This window comes from Terrapene carolina, unplaced genomic scaffold (genome assembly GCF_002925995.2).
Source record: "Terrapene carolina triunguis isolate 2854851 unplaced genomic scaffold, T_m_triunguis-2.0 Scaffold120, whole genome shotgun sequence".
In the NCBI taxonomy this organism is placed as follows: Eukaryota; Metazoa; Chordata; order Testudines; family Emydidae; genus Terrapene; species Terrapene triunguis.
In genome coordinates this window covers 11,182,638-11,197,488 of record NW_020664471.1, presented here as the reverse complement: position 1 = coordinate 11,197,488, position 14,851 = coordinate 11,182,638, and the positions used below count along the sequence as shown (strand labels likewise).

Below are 14,851 nucleotides of genomic sequence, written 5' to 3'. Positions count from 1 at the left end.
AGCAAAGCCGTTTCCCAGAAACCAATGGCCACTGCAGCTCAGAGCTCAGTGGAGAGCTCAAAGGAAAAAGGAACTCCAGACGTGGCTGCAAGGAAAGCAAAAGCCAAGGCGGGGATTGTCCACAGGACCCTCTGGGCTTCAGGCTAGTTGTATTCTACTGCAGCGTCGGCCCCTGAAATCAGCATGGCAGTTCAGGGCTCCCCCCTGGCTCTTGCTAAGTATGACTCAGAAAAGAAGCACCTGCAATGAACCAGCTGCAAATTTTCCTCGGGATTCCGTAAATTTAACAGTAGCCCAATGCCAGTGTCCTCGAGGAGGTGCCGGTCACTGTCCGCCGGGTCAGGGGTGCTGAAATTTGGATGATGTCTAGCAGGAGATCGCAGGGATGCTGCTGCTTGTCCCATTTCAACAAGGACAATGGCAGATTCCTCCTCTTAGCGGTCCTGATCGCAGTTTATCTGGCAGCTGGAGCTACGGTGTTCTCAGCCCTCGAGAGGCCGTCCGAAGTCGAGGCTCAGCGTCGCTGGAGCAGGACCCTCCAAAACTTCAGCCAAATATTCAACATCAGTATGCCTGAGCTAAGGGACTTCTTGCGGAGTTATGAAGCAGCCATGGCCGCGGGCATCCGGGCAGATGCACTAAGACCAAGATGGGACTTCACTGGGGCTTTCTATTTTGTGGGGACAGTAGTGTCAACTATAGGTAAGTCTCTCTCTCTCACACGCAGTCTGCAATACACTGACTTCCTAAAAATAACGAGTCAGCGTTCTTCATCTCATCCGTCTATGCATCCACCGTGAATTTTGAAATCTGTTCTTTCTAGTGGAAACCTCTTTGCTTCAAAGGGGCCCAACTGGTGGAGCTGAATAGCAGGAAGGAAGGAATGCTAATGCACTGTGTGTTAAAATAGTACAGTTCCCATTATAAAAAATAGGTTGTAAAAGTTACTTTGAAATGTTTTAAATTCGTCCACACACCCTCCCCCCACACCCTTCTGCCTTTGTTGTATTTTGAATCATGGTGAAGTAGTGAAGCAAGGATGGTTACGTTTCATCTTTCCTTTGTAATGTGATGCTTTTTGTCTTTTCCAGAGGGAAAGACATACAAGTGGAGTAAGATACACACATGAAAAATTCGTAACAACAAATACGATTATGCTTCAAAGAGCTAAATTGTGTTGCTATGGTGATTAAAGTTTTGAAATGACGTTAAAATCTCCCCTTAAAAAGCTGTATCAGGTTGCTATAGCAACTGGAGTTAGCGAGTGGTTTAAAAGTGAGGATGCCACCTATAGGACTGCATTCATGTTTCCATCCAGGTTACTGATCACAACCCAAATCTTGTACAGTACTAGTGAAGAAATTAATCACCAATTTCATGCTTCACACACTGTTTTACTTTGTACTTGGCTAAATTTTTTGTAAATAGAAGGTTATTCACAATAGCTTCTTTCAGTCTTCATTACCACTTGTAATTTAAGACTAATTTCTGCCACGCCCACTTACCCTGAATAATACTTTACTCTGGTAGTAGGTCCATTGAAATCAATACGACTAACTGCATAGTAACAATCTGTTCCAGTGGTTTTCAACCTTTTTTCATTTGCAGACCCCTACAAAAATTTCAAATGGAAATCTTAGACAGGCTGCAGACCCCCAGAGGTCCATGGACAACAGGTTGCAGAATCTGTCCCTTAGCACATTTGTGCTTGCTGTATAATTCCTTCATCACCCTCCCCACGAGAAATCAACATTATAATATTATAATCAAATATATTTTCTCTTTAGTTTCCTCTCTGTGTGAAGTCAACAGTAGAGATCAATAATTTTGTTCCAAATTGTAAAGCAAATACTACCAGTTTGAAGGGATCTGTGATTTTTAAGCTTTTGGAGATTTCTCAATCCCTTCATTTTATTCTAAATTGATGGGATTTTTACTCACTGTGCGCCTAAGTCTCCACTGCAATGCTTTTTCATAGCAATGTAGGGTGAATATATGGAAAGGTTTTTATGTTCATTTGTGGCGAAGTTCACAAGGGAGCCTTAGGCATTGCAATGCACAGCATTTCAACACCTAACTTTTAGATGCCTTGCTTTACTGCCTAGTGGAATTCACAACCCCAAGTTAGGGACCCAGGCTTCCTTTACAATGCATACAGACAGTTAGGCACTGTCATGGGGTGCTCTACTCACACCTGGGTGGCACCTTCTCTGGTGATTCTGCGGATTAGCTCTACCCAGTTCAGTGCCCCCTTTCTTCTCATTCCCCATTGAAGGTCTCCTCCTGCTCATGGGGTCATGATACAGCTGCTTCATGACTTGGTCCTCCAGCCACGTCACACTGTGATTTCTCCTTCCAGGGGAGTCTTTCAAAGTCCTTCTGCACCAGCAGTGTCGGGCAGTCCTCATGCCTACCACCCTGACTACATCAGTCCTGCAATGACTCAGGCAGTCTTTCCCTTCATTGCCCCTAGCAATACCACTTAACAGTGGATGGCAGGGGAACCCAGGCCTGCGCTCTACTCTGGGTTCCAATCCAGGGCCCTACAGCAAGCTGTTAAGTTCTGCTGCTACATCTACTTTACTGCTCTCACCCTGGACTACTTCCTACCGTTTGTCTTTAAGCTTTTCATTCTCCAGCCTTCCTAGTCGGACCCCTCTCTCTTAGGCCTATTAGATAAACCCTTCCTCTAGGTTCCTATACCTTTTCTCAGGGGTTCCTATCTTCCCTTCCTTCTACCTTAACTCAGGGATTGTGGGACCTCCTTGTCAACCTCCTCCTAGTGCCGGCCAAAGTAGCCATATATAAGACCAGGGAGAGGAGGTTGGCTGAGTGGGTTTCCTGCAACTGTGGGGTCTATCTGATCCTGCCTTCACTCATGCATCCGGCCAGAGTTCCTCTGGGCGGCATCCGCTGGCTCCCTTGACACCTTCAAGGAGCAGTGGGAGCTGTCCAGGGTTCTCTGCTTGGTGTCCCTTTCAGGTTCCCTTTGTTTGACCCTTTGACCTTCACACCTGCCCTTGCTACATTTTTGGTTGTCCCCTGTAATTATTTGAGTTCCTGGACTTTATGGATCCTCCCCTAAGGCTGGGGGAGGGTCCTTTAGCAATGGGCGGGCTTGTGCCGGCCCACTTCCCGGAACCCAATAGGACCTTAACTCAGGGAAAGAGACTACAAGCTTCCTCCCTGCTGCTGCCAGCCTCCTGGCTTTATAGAAGCCCTGCCTGTTCTCTCACAGGTGAGCTGCCTCCTAATTAGTGCCCTCCACATGGCCTAATTCAACTCTCTCAGGGCCAGTGTGGAGAGCACACCCCATTACAGGCACCTAAGAAAGGGGTTCACAAAAGCCAGCATGCTGAGCACAGAGCTGCCTAAATTAGATAGTAGGAAATGCCAAGGAGACTAAGCCCCACCCTCTCCCAGAGTTAAACACCTCACTCCAGGCCCAAGAGAGATGCCTATCACTGTTTGGGATTCATAGCTGTGAATCCTCTCCTGGAGTTAAGTGCCTAAGCCAGGTCAGCCCTATTCTCACAAGGGAATGAAAACAAACCACTTTTTATACTCAAAAGCCCAGGTGTTGCAGTGCTTACCTGAGAGGTGAGAAACATGGATTCAAGTTCCTACTCTAAATCAGGGATGTGAACTTGGATTTCCTACCTCATAGTGGTGTGCCCTAACCTCAGGGCTATTGGGTACAGTCATACAATCACTTCCTCCTCCTTTCTTTTGTCCAGGTTAGGCAAGCTCTGAGCATGTGTGCCAGATCAGGCCCGGTAGATAAGACAAGTAGGAAAATGCCAAATTTGTGAATCCCTCCAGAGCTTAGGCATGAGTCAGGCACCAAGCAGCTCAGTGGTGTCAGGACTTTAATGGTTGTGCACATGCCCACTGATGGAAATTTCGGCACATTGGGACTTTAGGTGCCTACAAGGTTAGGTGGCAGCTGAGTGGTGGTTTTGTGAATTCCAGTGGTGCCTACATGTTGGACTTAGACTTAAGTCCCCCTTGTGAATCTACAAGTATGTTTCAACACATACTTCTGAAGATCAGATGACTTGAGAATCTATTTTAACTGATACTTTGATATGTTCTTCACCATATGTGACTTTGTACTAAATATAGCACATTTATTATGTGTATAATTACATTATAGAATTATTTTTGAAGTTGGCCAACAAATTAGCACCCTGGAACCACTGTGGAAAAATACATTATTCAAACATACTATTCTTCTTTAACGTAAATAGGCTAATAGTACTAACTGTATACGTGGAGATATTTGTTGTCTGCTTTGCTGTAGGGAGATTCAGATTGGTAAATATTTGATACATTTCTTTAGAAGTCCAATAAAAAGGTTAAATAATAAACAGACTGTCAGTCAAGCAACTTAAATGTTCACCCAAACTTCATCAGCAGTTAAAAACAGAATGTGAAGCTCAGTGTGTGCAAATAAAGTTAAAAGATGTATTTAAGGCCATATGCCTGCTAGTTACATAATGGTACATTTTCAGTATGTCCTTGACCACATTGAATTGCTATTAGCTATATCTAATAGCAGTTTAGGCAGAGCAATGATTTGATGGAAGGTTTTTTTATCCTAAAATAGCACCATCAAAATTGTTATGTAGACAATTCAAATTAAATATATCCATGTCATGACTATCCAAAATAGATGATACTGATCATTTTACTATAGAAAATGATTCCTCATTGATTTTGTTTGAAGGGAGCCTGTTAAGTTTTTAGTTTGATGACAATAGCCAAATTGTGACAGTACTGTTGAATTTAAATAAAATATTTCAAATTCTTTTCAAAATTGTAGGTCTTTATTGCAATTACATTATGTAAACCTTTTCATTACATTCTGGAAGTGTTTTATCAATAAAGCAACTAATCACTATGATATAGATATGATGACGAATATAACTATGTTGACTAGTATTGTAACTGTATTGCATTAAATAATTTAGTGTTTTCAAATTAAGTACATTTAATTATCCAGCCATTAAAATACAGGTAAGCATTAGATTTTTTCTCATTACAAGACCATAACTTTTTAAAATGACTGCTACTTCTATAGGCGAGATGAAAAAGTCAATACAGTATTGTAACACAATCTTTCTTTCCCTACATTTATGGTAGCAAAGAAACAAACACAAAAAACCCTTAGCAGAAGTGTGAAAGTATATATTCTGGTTTCAAATATGTAACATCTAAGTGAATTCTTTCCTCTATTCTATTCTCTTTAAGTTTATTAAAGTGTTTCCTTTTCATTTGCGCATGGTTTTTATAATACATCAGTGTCTAGAGACAAAGGGTTTGAGTTCCCTCTTCATTACACTCATGCAGAGTGAGTGTAAAACTCATTGGCAGTGTTTTGCACAGGTGGTAAATGACTGCACAAAGGAGTAAGCAGTCCAGCTCCATCTTTCTCTAGTTTATCCTATCTGACTTCTTTTTTATATCTAGTAGTATCCAGTTCTCTGTTACACAACTTTCCAACAGGGACTTAAGTTATTTTTTTCCTAAATGATAATAAATTGGCAATCCATTTATTGAGTAGTCCCTTAATTGCTTGGTAGTGCCAGTGATTTCAGTGGGATTACTTGTGGAGTAAGGTGCTATTAAGTGTGAGAAAGTGTGTCAGAATCAGGCTCAAAATGAGGGCTCATTTGTGCCTTGTAGGCCCAGCACATCGCAAGGGTCAGGGTAGAATCACACTGTTCTGGAGGGGGCACTGAGAGGCATTCTGCATCAGGTAGGCACAAAGCTTCCTAGAGATGCCTGGCACATACAAGGAGCCATGCTGTTACACACCTTTATGGGATGCGTGTTACCTCCTGCATACCCATCTAGCAATGCATGCTGAGGTGGCGCCATGGCCCATCTCTGCTCTCTTTATGGTGTCATTAGCCTCCAGGGGAATAGGGAGGGACTCTCCTGAGCACAGCTGTTCCTGGCCTTTATGCAGGCTATGCAGGTATGGAGAGACTCCTTTCACCCTCTTGCCTCCACTGAAAACAAGGGTCAGTCACAGTCTGACCCTGGTAACTAACAGGAGAATGGAGCCTTAGTGCTCACATATACAACGTCCTTTATGTTCCAGTTGACTTATTTTGGGCCAACTGTACATTCCTTAATGAGGGCCAGATTCTGCCTGGCCTTTATCCAGGTGTGAAATGTGTGCAGGGAACTTCCCCCCTTCCCTCCTCTGCATAAAAGCCAGGCAGAATTACAGTCCCTGCACTGAGGGAAACACAGGGACTGCTCCTTACACACTCACCAAGGGAGACACAATGTCATTGTTCTTCTCCCTCTTATGCATCTGCCAGCAGAGCTGACTGGCCATGTGAGTGAAAGTGAGCTGTGCACCTGGGAGCTCCAGCAGGTTCTGCTTGCCTGAGACAGAAGGCCTCCCAATACTTCCCTTAGAGTTCTGTAGCTCTACACAGCCCCTTGCTAAGCACTGTGCCTACAAGGCAAAAATCAAACCTTGGGTAAAAAGTACATGAGTGGCCCTGTAGATTTCCTTTTGCATCTTTTCCCCTTTTTAAAAGCCTAATCTTACTGCACTGTCCTGAATGGCCCACAAGTGACCTACTCTGAATGCCCAGATTGCATTCAGTAAAATGTTTTAGAGCATTCCTTATTGCTTATGGTTGAATAACCAAATATTGAATCTATTTTTCCTAATAGTAATTTAAATTTTCAGTAGCTTTATAAGAAAATTCTCCATTCTAATTTCTGATTCTCTGCTGCCTGTTTGTAAGGTTTCTTCAATCGTTAAGACTATACTTCCAGAGAGATTTTCTTTTCAGCAATTAAAAAAAAACCTTTAAACAAATGGTCAGGACGGTGATGTGTTCTAGCCTACTGGTAAGTGTCAGCAGAATTTATTTCTCAGTTGATTTTGGTCCTTTCCCACTTGTGAACACATATTTCTCCTATATTTCATTCTGGAGCAAAGCTAGCATGGCTCTGATTAATTTACTTTCAGACATGGTATAGGATTCCCCTGCAGAATGCGAACAGAGAAATGCTCTGCTTAGCAGGCAGTTATTGTCTCATACTCTGATCACAGGTCTGTGAGCCAGGAGTTCTGACCCCAGCTCCAATGATAAATTATTTTGTGGACTTAAACTTTCAGTACCTTAGTTTTGCCATTTGAAAAATGAGCAGAACGAATGATACCTACCTACTTTATAAAACATGTTGAGACATTGGAGCTGCTATTACAGTTTGGGCAACCACTTGGCAGTAGCTATGTCAGGGAGAGTATGAGTCCCTCTTCTATTGTATTAAGGAGGTGGAGAGGCCCTGCTGTGTGGCCAGGATATCTGAGCTCTCCATCTCCTGTGCAGGCATAAGTGGTGCAGAGGGCTTTGTGCCAGCCCTCTGCATCATGCTTGAATTTGATTCACAAGTTTTGTCCAATCCTGAAGTTTTGCACAGATTCCTGTCACAGCAAAGTGTTGTGCTTGTGCATGCATATATTGCAGCTGATTTTACATGGCATATTACACTGTCATGCACACTCCCATAGCTGAAAATAGGCAGGTGGAAGGAGATCTTACTGTCCTAACATAATTTTTCATCACCATTGGCAGCACCACTGAGTGTAAATAACTTCAGCTGGTAAGACAAGTTTATATTCCTTACCGCTTAAGCCAAAAGCTCCAGATAGCTATCTTCCTCTTTGAACCTTTTGTGAGGACATGAACAGCAGCTGTTTTACCACCCTGCAGAAGTTTCCGCAGAGTAAACGTGACTGAATTCTCAAAACATTATCCATACACTGTGCCTGGTTCTCATTTTTATACTATAGCCCCCTTTCCCTGCCAGAAACATATAAAGAGGCGCTAGCATAAATAAGAATCAGGCACACAGGGATCTCAAGTTAAATTGCATTAGAAAAACAATTTTGAAGAAATCCAGAATTAGGGCTCCAAGTGTTGAAAGTGCTGAATCAAAACAAATAACATCCAAGAGGCAATCTGGTGGCTCAGTGAGCACATTTTCAAACATTGCACTGCACCATACAGAAGCCAATAAGTTGGCCTGCACAGGAGTGAGCTATGAGTATAATAAATTGGCAAGTAATTCTAAAAGTAACTTAGACGGTCTGAAGTTTAGGGAGGAAAAAGTCATCGGATTTATCCTATCTAACATAATCTAATTGCACTCTACTTGACTGGCATGTCCTTAAGAACATCGGGCCATATTCTCAAGGGTCACATTCATCCCTGTTCATAAGGCTGGCACAAGACCTATGCATGCATCACTTAAATACCATTTTGCCCTATTTTGAGGGCTTAAGTGGGACTTGAGGACAGTCCTTATGCTGGTCCTTCGCACAGCAGTGTGCTGGACTCATAATGCCCATGCAGACTTACTGCAGCATAAACTGCACTTCGATATAAGCAGTCCCAAAGGGCAGTTCTAAATGGACTTGTATCCTGCCCTCACCTCTCCCCACTCCCACACAACAATATTATGTATAGATTTCCTGGAGTGGTTATTGGGAAACATTGGCTTGAAGTATTTAATTAAGTCAGAGGAAATCAATTTTCTGCACAATATCTTTGAACGATAGCACACATCCAGCAATAATTCCATTAAATGTTTTCTAAATTCATGTTAGCTCCAGTGAATTACAACAATAAACCATTTATCTACTTTAGTGTGACGAGCCCAGGAATGTTCACATAGTTCCACAGACACCAAACACAAGGTGAAAAGCAACAGTCAAACCAAAATGTAGTTTTGATGAAAATCACCTATATCATGTTTTCCTAAAGCTCTCCAATTATATACAATACTTGAGGTTTGCACTGACATCTTTTTGCAAATTTTCAGGAAAATACTCCCAGGCCTGGAGTAGAGTAAAAACAAAACTAAAGTATGTATGTATAAATTTCAAAATGCATTTAATAAGGCAGAAGAAGCAGCAAGCATTATAAGGCTTTTCTCACTGATCTGAAATGTCAGACTGCTTGCCTTCACTGCTACCAGACTAACTGCAGTTTGAAGCTGGCATGACAGTGTTTAGTTTAGTTTTGTTTCTTCAGGATGGTCTGTTGTAGCAGGATTTGGTACATCTGATAATGTGATGATTTTATCAATGTGCTAAGTGGACATATGGAAGCTGTTTTATCAATCTGGTGCTCCCAATAAAGATTAAAGGGCTAGATCCTCAATTGGTGTGACTCAGTATAACTCCATGGACTTAAATGGGGCTATGATGATTTATACCACCTGAGTACCTGGTCCATTTAGTTTTACAATTCCAAGCAACGTTTGCTACTTCCTGTGTCTAGTTATGTACAGGGGTTTGCTCATCTGGGTGGGAATTTTGCCAGCATATGGTCACAGCTTGCATTCATTTGGGGTAAAGAACACTAGAGAGACTGCACTTGGAGCCCATCAATATCATCTAACAGGTGACTAGAAGGGTCTTTTCTAAATGGTGATTGTGAAATAATTTTGGCCCTAAATTTAGTATTTTAGTTTAGAGAAAAAAAGCCAGCGTGTTTTTAACAAAACTTAATTTTAACAGTAATGCTTTCAAAAATTAAAAAAAAATCAATGAGAGTATTGCTTAGAGTATCTTTGCAACCCAAATTTTGCATGATTGTGCTAATGCCTGAGAACCAGAAATTGAAACTGACTATTCTGATTCCATCGTCCAAGACAAATGGAGTGCACAAAATAAGCAGCACAAATCATTTCATCTGAGGAATTATGAATCATATTAGATATATAAACCATGTCTTTTCATTATGCAAAACTACGCCTCTACCTATCCACTGTTGGCACTAGGCTAGATCCCGAGCCCCTGCTCTGGTTGATTTGTACTGGTCTGAAAAGCCAACTTACCAAATTAGCTGGGGATTCCCCTGACATAGGGGCATCCCTGGGTTGTGTAGAACTGACACAAATAGCTCCTACACCACCTGGCATGGGAGCATGTTAGAGGTGTGACGATAAGAGTGTGTGGCTGAATGCTGCTGTGCTCCAGGGATCCCCAGCTGGTCCAACATCACTCAGGGACCATAGCCAGCCTGAGGCTGCTCTGGATTATTCTAAGGGCTGGAACAGTGTAGACCCAGATGTGAGACCAGACAGCTGCACGCAGCACCTTCGAGGTCTCTGCCTCAGGTGTGCCCAGCCCCAGGGCATATTGGAATCTGGACAGCTGAGAATCTGGGCTGCTGTGTATACAGCCTGTCTGGAAATTGAGACTAGGACAAGAAATTGAACCTCGGTCTCCCACATGGTAGTGCACAATGTTACTACCAGGCCACTGGGCCAGCCAAATACGTGGTTTAAAGCATATTAATATTAATATAGAATGTGCAATATTTAATATGGTAATTTAATAGTTAATTAAGGACAACACATGGTTTAAAAGGGAATTTTTATCTAAGAAATGTTTAAAAAAGGAAATTTAAGTACCAGAGACATCATATATGAATACTTAGCTCAGCTAGAATGTGTTATTTTCAAAGTACTATACCAACATTAAATTATTCTTCACAACCCCCTGCAAAGTAGGTGTTATTTTTATTTTACAGATGGAGAAACTGAGACAGAGAGAAGATAGATCAAAATTTTCAAAGCACCCATTCATTTCAAAGCATCTCTGAAAATCAGGCCCAAGCTGTCTCAAATTGGGCATCTAAAACTCAGAGCCCACTTTTGAAAATCAGGACCTAGGGTCCTGTAAGAGCTGATCCTGTGCCACTGGAGTCAGTGGATGCAGGCTCAGGGTCAAAGTGAATAGTACCACTGCTGGGATCAGAACTCAAGAGTTCCTGATTGCTATCCCCACGCTCCCTTCTAGACCATGATGCCTTTCTAAGGAGGGTGTGCTAACTTACTAACTGGCCACATGTTTAACAATATATCTAACAACTGTTTTAACAATATCAATGATATTGTTTAAAAATAGCAGTCTCTTTGATCCTGGAGAAAATTCAAAAGAGTTTAAGAGTTTATTGGCATGATACTTGATTATTCCCTTTTGACTTTGCTACTCTGAATTTATCCTTGATGTTACTCCACTGAAATCAATGGAGTTTCACCAGGGATGAGTTTGGAACACAGATTTCCAAATGCTGGTGTCCCCTCATAAATCCGACCATTTCAAAATATTAGGTGCCAACATTCTTTTCTGCCATTTTCTTTGGTGAGCACCCCAGAAATGAACAAGCTCTTGTGCTCATTATGCACTTTAATAGCTCTCTGGCTGTTGAACTCACATAAGGTAGCTCCAGCCAATACATTTTCTATTACTAGGCAACCTTACTGTATATTAGTTACTGCGTGTATATCAGCAATGAAGGGATCATAATTACGATGCTTATCACCTGGTCTAGTTACTGCTGGATCATAAACCCAAACCCTGAGTGGAACTGGATTGATTAAATCCAAATCAATCTCCATTCTCTGTCTCCTATATTTGCTTTGCTGTTTCATTCTCCTGAAATTTCTCTCTTGTCTGCTTCTGTTACAGTTTCTCTAATACTCCCCAATTATTTGCCTCTCACAGGCACAATAATTCCTCCAGCTTCTGCTGTCTCCTCAATTTGCCAGGCTGCTCTCTACTGCTGATTTGTCTGCTTGATTAATTTTTTTATATTTGTTTGAGGACACATGCAATCTTTCAAGTTGATAAGCACCAAAGAAATAGGAGGGGAAAAATAGAATCTTGCATTTTCTTTCTATAACTAATGACCCCTTTGTCTCTTTTCAACCTCCTTCCTGATATGGATCCTTGTTTCTTTGTCCAACTTGAGAACTTCTCCCTTCTTTGACCTCCCCCACTATCTGTCACAGATCATTTGAATGTCAGCATTTCTTCTTTCTTTTATTGAAGGGACATCTTTGCAAACATGTTTTCTTGCCTTTATGGAATCTTCAATTGCTTTTCAACATTCAAGGAAGAGGAACAGAACTGTACAAAAGATCTATCACCAACTAATATCATGTAGCAGTTTCTTGTTATGACATTCTACAGTGACATAGGGTGGCATTAGTAAAAGCACTCAGCATTGACCTCACTCTGCTGCTATTGTACTCATTGGGAGTTTAACCATCGACCTTGATAGTAACAGATGTATCCCATGCCTGTGCCTATGCAGAAGCCTGAATCTCCAGTGTTTCATACAACCCTTGTCTAGACTGAAAATTCCCATTTTGACAACAAGTATCAGCAACAAGTACAGCTGAACACACATCTAGACAAGGACAAACCAAGTCCAGCATAATTACTGTTTCTGTACCACAGTAGATTCATTATCAGCAAAAGGTAATATTCAAGGCTTAGGCCTGGTCTATACTTGGGATTCAACCATTGGAAGCCAACAACTAGTGAGGCTGCATCATTGCAAACCCCAGGCATAGACTCTGAGACGTAATTTGTATAAATTGAGTTTAACCCTGCTTGAAACTGGGGTTTGCACCAGAACTACTATGCTGGTTGCTGGCCACTACTGGCTGATTCAGGGTGTAGTGAGGCCTTATTGGAAATCCTCCAACCAGAGGGGGAGGGAACACCCCCAGCGACCAGGTGGGCAGAGCCAGACCAGACTCGCGCCTCCTGCCAGAATTGGGAAGGTGGGACAGGAAGTATAAAAGGTGGAGCTTCCAGCTCAACTGGGGCTGAGACAGCGAGGGACACTGATGCATCCTGTTTGCTGCAGGCTGCTGACTTCACTGCTGAACCAAGGGGTGCCCTCCTCCTGGAGAAGCCTATGTCTGCAGGGGAGCTGCCGGGACTGCCGTTGCCTGCCTACCCACCCCGAGGAGGCTGAGGACACCCACAAAGCTGAGGTACCAAATGCAGGGGTAGTAGGAAGTAGCCCAGAAACAGCCAACTCCAGTCTGGCTGCATTGCTGCCTGAATTCAGGTCACCATGTTATGGCTGGATTCCCCACTGACCCAGTGGCAGAGTCTGCCACTGTTATGGCCCTGGACTGGGACCCGGTGGAGTAGGATGGGCCTGGTTCCTGCTGTCCCCCCCTGCTGCCAACCCCATGGGGTACCAGCTTCCTCACCGTAGGTCAAAGGCCTGCATTTGTCTGTCATCTGCCAGAACTAGAATGACAGACTGTGTGGTGCTCTTCCCTGTCTGAAGGCCTGAGCTTATAGACTGCTTACCAGCTCTGCCCTGCCTGGAGGCCAGAGCCTATAGACTAGTGGTGGCCAAACCATGGCTTCTGAGCCACATCTGGCTCTTTTACAGTTAAAATGAGGCTCCCAGATCCCACCCCATCTCCATTCTTTGCCTACCAGGTGGGGGTGGGGTGGAGGGAGCTCAGGGCTTCTGTCCTGCGGTGGGGTAGTGGGGCTAGGGACTTCTGCCAGATACAACTGGTGCCTGCTGAGCATGGGGGTGCGGAATTTAAAGGTTTGCTCCCCCCCCCAACAGCTTGAGTCACACACCCTCAGGCATACCCCCTCTTTCCCTCAATGGCCCCTCCCTTCAGCTCCCAGGTATTAGCTCTGCATGGAGAGGCAGCAGCAAACAGCTGGGAGCTGCAGGGAGGGGCTTCTACTTTAGTTCCTTGGAGAGAGGGAGCAGCAAAAGCAGTGGCTCTCCCTACAGCAATCAGCTGTTTGCTGCTGCCTCTACCCAAGGTGCAACTCTCAGCTTGCGGGCTCCAGCAGTTGCTGTGCAGGGAGTGGGGCCTGGTGGCACTACGTGATTGAGTGGGGCCAGCAAGCCCTGGAAAAAATCGGGGGGGGGGGGCATGTGACCCCACATGTTCCCCTCACACATTGCCTCTGGCTTCTGCCCAGTGGGGAGTGGTGTCTCAGAGCTTGATCCCTGCAGGAGGCGCCTGCCGGGACTTCATTGAATCATAGAAGATTAGGGTTGGAAGAGACCTCAAAGCAGGACCAACACCAACTAAATCATCCCAGCCAGGGCTTTGTCAAGCCGGGCCTTAAAAACCTCTAAGAATGGAGATTCCACCACCTTCCTAGGGCTTCACCACCCTCCCAGTGAAATAGTTTTTCCTAATATCCAATCTAGACCTCCCCCACTGCAACTTGAGACCATTGCTCCTTGTTCTGTCATCTGCCACCACTGAGAACAGCCGAGCTCCATCCTCTTTGGAACCCCCCTTCAGGTAGTTGAAGGCTGCTATCAAATCCCCCCTCACTCTTCTCTTCTGCAGACTAAATAAGCCCAGTTTCTTCAGCCTCTCCTCATAAGTCATATGCCCCAGCCTCCTAATCATTTTCATTGCCCTCTGTTGGACTGTCTTCTGTAGTGGGGGGCCCAAAACTGGATGCAATACTCCAGATGTGGCTTCATCAGTGACAAATAGAGGGGAATAATCACTTCCCTCCATCTGCTGGCAATGCTCCTACTAATGCAGCCCAATATGCCGTTAGCCTTCTTGGCAACAAGGGCACACTGCTGACTCATATCCAGCTTCTCATCCACTGTAATCCCCAGGTCCTTTTCTGCAGAACTGCTGCTTAGCCGGTCAGTCCCCAGCCTGTAGCAGTGCATGGGATTCTTCCATCCTAAGTGCAGGACTCTGCACTTGTCCTTGTTGAACCTCATCAGATTTCTTTTGGCCCAATCTTCCCTGACCTTATTGTTGCTAACATACGTGTAGAAACCCTTCTTTTTACCCTTCACATCCCTTGCTAGCTGCAACTCCAATTGTGCTTTGGCCTTCCTGATTACACCCCTGCATGCTTGAGCAATATTTTTATACTCCTCCCTAGTCATCTGTCCAAGTTTCCACTTCTTGTAAGCTTCCTTTTTGTGTTTAAGGTCACAGAAGATTTCTCTGTTAAGCCAAGCTAGTCGCCTGCCATATTTCCTAT

At 43.7% G+C, this 14,851-nt stretch overlaps 1 protein-coding gene across 1 annotated transcript in view; it reads left to right on the top strand.

Annotated features, from left to right (window-relative positions):
* Positions 1-359: 359 nt before the first annotated feature.
* Positions 360-14,851, top strand: part of KCNK12 (potassium two pore domain channel subfamily K member 12) — a 59,920-nt gene continuing 45,428 nt past the window's right edge. Inside the window, exon 1 of the mRNA XM_024210681.1 lies at positions 360-702. Coding sequence (XP_024066449.1) covers positions 360-702 — 343 coding nt within the window. The remainder of the gene's footprint in view (positions 703-14,851) is intronic.